This window comes from Ctenocephalides felis, unplaced genomic scaffold (assembly GCF_003426905.1).
Source record: "Ctenocephalides felis isolate EL2017-DRISC unplaced genomic scaffold, ASM342690v1 CF-g0.4_SCAFFOLD_03571, whole genome shotgun sequence".
In the NCBI taxonomy this organism is placed as follows: Eukaryota; Metazoa; Arthropoda; class Insecta; order Siphonaptera; family Pulicidae; genus Ctenocephalides; species Ctenocephalides felis.
This window is the reverse complement of record NW_020539725.1, coordinates 54,829,398-54,837,024: the sequence shown is the minus strand read 5'-3', so window position 1 is coordinate 54,837,024 and position 7,627 is coordinate 54,829,398. Positions and strand designations below refer to the sequence as shown.

General features: G+C 29.7%; 1 protein-coding gene across 1 annotated transcript; it reads left to right on the top strand.

The window, feature by feature from the left end:
* Positions 1-1,625: 1,625 nt before the first annotated feature.
* LOC113386292 (phenoloxidase-activating factor 2-like) lies at positions 1,626-4,073 on the top strand. Its single transcript, XM_026624081.1, has 6 exons — positions 1,626-1,910; positions 2,150-2,239; positions 3,015-3,172; positions 3,247-3,477; positions 3,570-3,771; positions 3,909-4,073. Exons 1-6 carry the CDS (start codon positions 1,626-1,628, stop codon positions 4,071-4,073), a joined length of 1,131 nt encoding a protein of 376 aa, XP_026479866.1.
* The last annotated feature ends 3,554 nt before the right edge of the window (positions 4,074-7,627 follow it).

Genomic DNA, 7,627 nt, shown 5'->3' with positions numbered 1-7,627 from the left:
CGAAAGGTGGCGTCCATTAATCACGTGAGCGAGTTTTTTAAGGATTTTTGGACCCCACCTCACCCTTGGTGATACATGGTGATATTCAAAATTAACCCCCCTCCCCCACCAAACATCATGTGTATTTTTAGTTACGTGAAAAAACTGTATTTTTTTAATATTTGATTTTTTTTTAAAAAAATCAGTTAAAAAATAAATACACGTGATATTTCACTATTCCATTCTTTCCCCACGTGGTATTTCGTGATTTTTTGTCAAACTCCCCTCCCCCTAAAAACCTCAAGTGATTAATAAACGCCCCCAAAGTAAATTAATTCAATTTAGTACTGTAAAACAGATCAATTACACATTTATGCAATCATCAGCAGCAAATTTCAATACTCTAAAGTTCCTAAAACCAAGTCATTTTAAATGTATTCATTCAAATCCAAGTCATTATATTTTTTCATAAACTAAAATTTTTCTAGTCCAAATATACGATGTCAAGGCAATCCTTACAATTTCGATTAGCAAAAAAACAAAAGAATAAAATTTAAAAAATCAAATAACATTTGCAAAATTATCTAAATTATCTGTTAAAGATGGATAGATTTAATAATGCGACCAGTACTATTATGAATTTAGCAAGTTATCTTGGATCAGTGAGAAATACAGAAGATTTTTCTGCCACATTTCAAGGAATAGTCTTTAGACTTCTTGCAAATTTATTTAGCATGTCACTATCTTGTGCAATTTACTTTAGAACCAAAGACGTTTTAAGACAAATACGCATTTTTTGTCGAAGGATGAACTTGAGGGATGAACCCAAAATTCATAATTAAATGAATAAAACTGAGCATTTTATGTCACCAAAAGATGCTTTGAGACAAATACGCATTTTTTGTTGAAGGATGAAATTGTGCATTTTATGTAATGAGTACAAGTGAGGAATAAATGGTTAAATTATTTTTTGCGTTTTGTTATTTCATAAAATTCAATTTTTGACACTGCCCACACCTAGTTTTTGTTAACATGAAAAAATTCTTACTTCAAAAAATATAGAAATAGTGACTAATAAAATAATACAGTAGATATAAAACGAAGGAACAAAATGGGCAAAACTATAAATAAAATAAAGTGCCTTTAAAAAGGAGCTCTTTGTTAAAGAAGCTGCTTTTTTCGCTATTACAGATATTTAATATATTAAATGTATTTTGAAAATTAGAACTTTACGAAAAAAAAAAATAGAATCTTCATGTCCTTGTAGATAATCAATCCTGCTATATTAAAAAATTCCATATTCTTGTTTACATTTATCATACGTGTATTCGTATTATGTATTATTTTGTTTGTAATTTTATACCAAGAATTTGTAATTTTTAATTAAAGCAATTTTCACGAACTAATTACTTATTAACAAACACGATATCATCAGTAGTATGATATAAATATTATGTTGATACATATTTCAAATTCAAAGAAATATAAACGAAGGAAGTACATTACCTTTTCTCTATTCGATGTTGCATTTTGGACACCACTTTCCTAACTTCATTTTCCATTTATCTAAAGATTTTTCATTTTTTCAACTTTATTAAACTCTGCAAAATGTCATTTGATATATTCATCGACCATTACATTCCAGAATGGCCAATCTAGCAGTCCTCTCAATATTGGCAATGTTGTCCACTTGCCTAGCCACAGGATTAATATTTCGTGATAATGCTCCGACAAATAGATCAGCACCTCAATCCAGAGCTCGAAAAGTTATTCCTGCAAAAAATAAATTCAATCAGAAGAATTCACTTCAGATGTTGGCCAGACAATCAACTGATGACATCAGGTGTGGCTGCGTTCCACAAGGAACATGTGTTGCCAATAGTGCCAACACTGATGGCACTGGGTTGATTGACTTTAGGATTGTGACAAATGTAAGAAATTGAATTATAAACATATTTTTACTGGAAGTAATCTTTTAGAAATTGTATACTATAAGAAATTGTTTTATAAAGTAAATTGAAATCACTTTTCATAAAAAATGTGCTCTCAAACGGTAAGCATGACTTTTATAAATACCAGAAGTTATCTACTGAAATTTGTGCATATAGAAGTTTTGATTTAATAAAATTAATATTAATTATTTATTTAAATCATTATATTTTTTCAACAGACGCCAGTGCCACCCATTAATCCTTGTTTAGAAGGAATGCAAGCATGCTGTGTTTCTGGTCCAGCACCTCCTTGTGGACAAAGGTACCAGGTATGTCTAAATAATAACTTAAAAATTTTAATAATATGAATCTTCCCAAATTCGAATAATTTCTACTTGATACATGCCCTTTCTTAACCAATAGTAATAATAGTAAATGGTAGTCTGTCCGAAGGCAGGTCCATGGTGTGAGAGCTACCACTATACATGATTCGCTTGCCCTTTGTCGTCCATCATTTACATTACCACTATTGCCCCCCCTCCCCCATTTTTTTCATGTATTTTTCCTTTCGAACTCCTGCTTCCATGGTTCTTGATCCTGCGCTTCGGCTTTCAGTTCCCTGTATTTTCTCTTCTCGCCTCGTCAATCATTTACATTCTTCTTCTTCCCATTCCTTTCAGTCCTTCTATTTTACTCTCTTTGCAGAAGGGGTCTGATCCAGTTTCCTTTTCCTTTCAGGATTGTACTCAGTACAGTCTTTTTTCGCTCACTTTTCTTAGAAGTTCTTCATTTGTTATTTTGTCTGTCCACTTTATCTTCTCCATCCGCCTCCAGCACCACATTTCAAAACTTTCCAGGTAGTTCTTGTAGGCTTTTCTTAAGAAATATTCAAATAAATGTCATATCCACACTAATTTGCATCAATATATGATTTACTATATTAAAGAACTTCACATAGTTGTTGACTGTCCAATAGATTAAATTTCTGACAAAATGTTATTAATTTTAATATTTTACAACACCGTGTATGCCAAAAGTCTAAATCAGCAACAAAGCAATTAAATAAAAATTGAAAATGAAGTAATCAATTTTATAATATTCCAGGTCCCTCAACCAGCACCCACTGGTCCAGGTCAGGCGCAATTTGGAGCCTATCCTTGGCAAGCAGTTCTTTTACTAAATAACGTATATATGGGATCAGGAGTTCTGGTGGACGAACGACACGTTATAACAGCCGCCCATAAAATTGAACCTTATTTAGAGTAATATTAATTATATTAAGTAATCATAAACTAATGAAATGTTCGATACTGAAATATAGCGATCTTGTTGCCAGTGATTTTGCTGACATCAAAGTTCGTCTGGGAGAATGGGATGCATCTTCAGATCGAGAGCCAATTCCACATCAAGAATTTGCTATTGAAAGTGTTGCAATTCATCCAGATTACAATAATGGAAATTTGCACAATGACATCGCAGTTATAAGACTCAAGAATAATGTATTGCTTGGTACTTCACCACTTGTGGCAGCAGCTTGCTTACCAACGAGATCCTTCAGCAATTGCAAGTAAATGAAAACTTTATAGTAAAGACAAATAGAAATATTTATAAATAATTTGGAGATAATCTGATAACTTCTTTATATTTATAATTATCTAGTTGTAAATGCTGGGTATCTGGATGGGGCAAAAATGCTTTCACCGGTCAGTTCCAGAATGTGCAGAAGCAAGTCGATGTAATAATACAATCCGCGGATGGGTGCCAATCATCTTTACGTGGAACCAGACTTGGAGCTGCCTTTGTGTTCGATAGTGACAGTTTTATCTGTGCTGGCGGAGAAATAGGAAAAGATGCTTGCACGGTAATAATGATAATAAATAGTCTATCTGATAGCTTCACCTTTTCACTCGACTTTATTTTTATCAAAATATATTTTCCACTTTTGTGCTTTGTCTATAAAAACATAAACAAAAATCTTGATCAATGATATCTCTACAGGGCGATGGTGGTTCACCTTTATCTTGCGAAATTAGCGGTCGCTGGTCTATACCAGGACTGGTGGCCTGGGGAATCGGTTGTGCAGATGCTGGTGTCCCTGGAGTTTATGTCAATGTACTAAATTTCATACCATGGATTGAACAAACAATAGCTACACCTCAATAGGTTCAGAGTTTTTCATAATCATTCATGAAGCACTAAAGCATTTTGATAACCAAAATCTTTTGATAACCGAAAGAATACGGCAAAAATTCAGAAGATATTTGGGAAATTATATAGAAAGTTAAATGTTATTAGAAAAAAATAACTCCAAGTTATTTATTAACCTTTCCACTCGCGAATTCAAGAATTTATATGTATTTTGCCGTCGGAGCGGCGGCATCCGAGTCGAAAGGGTTATGTTCTATTAATTTATATACATATATTATACATTCACTTCAATCATAAAAATTATTGATTGGAATCTCTATATAATTATAATTATAATTTATATACTATTATAATTTACATTAATATATTTTATATGTGTGTATTTCATAAAATATTTATATAATCAATTTCATTACAAATTGTTCACATCCATTCTTACGATTACTCTTATATTAAAATACGGCATTACTTACATTACATACATGCATTTAGTTAACACTATGTACTCAATCATAATAAAAAGTTTCATCAAAATTGTAAAAAATAAGAAATAATTACGAAAAAACAGCTCGATCGATCATTACTGAAAAATTCCCGACTAAAATGTTCCAAAAAGTTTTTGAATTTTTTAAATCCATGCTAGTTCCAGTTTTGGTTTCAAGCTATTCAGAATGACTTAATATCGAAAAAGCATATAATTAGCAATTCGGTTTATCTGGTGAGAACAAACTTGTCCATAGAAAAATTATTAAAAACCATATTTATCGAAACCATACTCATAATAAATAAAAATAAAATAGCATCTTACATCTCTGATTTAGATTATATTTGTAATGTCCATAGAACTCATCTATGGATATGTAATTATAAAATGATCAATTGCATTTGAATAGCCTTTATTATAATAGATTTTTTTTGGTATTATAATATAGGTATCCATAATACAGTAAGTTTTAAAAAAACATCGGAACTAACGTAACTGTCGCAATATTTGCTATCATTCGTTACTAAATCAGAGATAAACCAACATCGTAGTAAAATGGATTTTATCAATTAAATAATTACTGAAAAATTTGTAAACCAAATATTGTGAATAAATAAAAAAAAATAAAAGAAAATAATATAGTCTTATGTACACTGTTTTTCTAAATAAAAGTGCGTTATACTGAATGCAAAACGTTTGTAATATTAATTATTTTGGTTGAATATTTAGACGACGCAAACGTACAAACAACTAGAGGTAAGAATGACTTAGTTTTTTATAATAATAATTAATGTAGAATATAATAGTACTATAAACTGAGTCTTTTTTTAAACAAGCAACCGGAGTTTTATGTATATGATATAGACAAAAAAATTAAATTAAAATAATCATGCACTATGAACTATATAAAACTTCAGGTAAGTACTATTATTTCGCATTTATTTATCTCAGATATTTAATGCTTTAAAAATATTTTAATTAATATATTTGGACGTAGAAAATATAATTAAATTTTTAAATGCTTATAGGTATTAAATTCTACTCTAATCAAAATATTTTCAACATTTATTTTACACGTGTTTGTTGAAAGCTTTACGTTGCTCTGTTTGTAACGTTTAAACTTTAAATTTTCCATTTACGCACCGGATAAAGTAATTTTTAATGTGATCAAATTTCACAAACTCATTACTAGTTTAAAAAAACACAAAAATGATCAATAGTACGTTATGCGTGAGCAAATCCATGTTTAAATAACAATAAATACGAAAAAAAAATGTGTATATACATTACATTTTCTAAATTTTATATTGGCTTCCGGAATTGAAATCTATATATTTATTTTTGCTTTATATGAGGATTTTTTGAACCATATTTGTATAACTCTTTCAAAATGTCATTTGATATATGTATTAAATTCCAGAATGGTCAGCCTAACACTTCTCTCAATTATGGCAATGCTGTCCACTTGCCTAGCTACAAATTTTATATTTCGTGATAATGCTGCTGCAAATCGATCTGCGCCACAAACCAGAACTCAGGCAGTAGTTGTTGAAAAGAATAAAATCAATCAAAATAATTCACGTCAAGTGTCCGCCAGACAATCGGATGATGACTTCGATGACATCAGGTGTGGCTGTGTACCCCAAGGGACATGTGTTGCCAATAGTCCTAACACCGATGGCACCCGGATTGATTGATTTTAGGATAGTTACAAATGTAAGAATTTGAATTCTCATATATGTCTATTAACATATTTTTTTACTAAAACTAATCCTCACCATCCTCATGTTTTTCAATAAAATTATGCGTTAATTCAATGGCCATGGTACTTTTCTATACATTTATAGTGCACAATCATTATTAATGTATAGTCAAAACTTTAAACATTAAAATAATCCTCGATATATTGGCATCGATTAATCGTTATTACACACCTAAATATTATAATATATTTGAAATGACTAACAAAATAATTAAATTTCATAAAACAGACCAAATATTTATTACATTATTACAAAAATATATCGTATTTTCATTTTGTTATTAAATCCCAAATTTTGCTCGTATATCGAAGCAATAAATTGCTCCTTCGCCGGCACGTATCTCAAGGAACCATTGTATTTATATTTATTACTTTTCAAAAAATTAAATTTAAAATACTGGCGTGTTATCTAAATATCAATAAAGTATGAAGTGAAGACCAATTCTGGAATGTAACCATTTTGGACAAAGTATATATTTCCATTTTCCGATATTTTTTTAAACTATTTTTTTTCAAACACATATAAATCACATTTTTCTGACGTAAATTTCGTTAGAAACAAATTTCGGTTGTAACTATTAATGTCACTGTAATAATGTAACAGTATTTCCTTTTTAATTTTTTATTTTAGATATTAACAATATTTTTATTATTAATATAGGCTTATAAAAAATAAATATCTCTAAGTCTGCAATATTTTGTAATAATGTGTTATTTACTATTCATCATTATTGTAGTGTGTCAAAGTTAATGCACTCCTTTAAAGTATAAATATATATCATCACTTCCAAATTTCGGATTATTAAATAAACCTACATTCATTGACTGATTCCTTATTTGTGATTACAACAGACGCGGGTACAAGAAATCGATCCTTGCTTAGAAGGAATGCAAGCATGCTGTGTTTCTGGTCGAGTACCTCCTTGTGGACAGAGGTATCTGGTATGTATAACGTTCCAAACATAAACAATTTCATTTTATTACCAAATGTGTTTCTTTGATAAAACACAGTGTATTATTTTTATGTAGTCAACTTTAATCACATTTTACATTTATTATGATAACATACTAGAGTGTGTTATTGTAATCATTTGTTTCTTTGAAACATATCATTTAACACATCAAATCATATTATTTGATATGCTTTGCAGCAACACATCACCAAGCATATAGTTTAGTAAAATAAATAGATATTATAAAAATAATTTATTGAATAATTTTTCAAAGTAACAATTGAGAAAATTACAAAATTACAATTACCTTTGTTAGAATATTTTGTCAACTCTGTATTATTGTTTTCTAAAGAAAATCTGCACAGGAGTT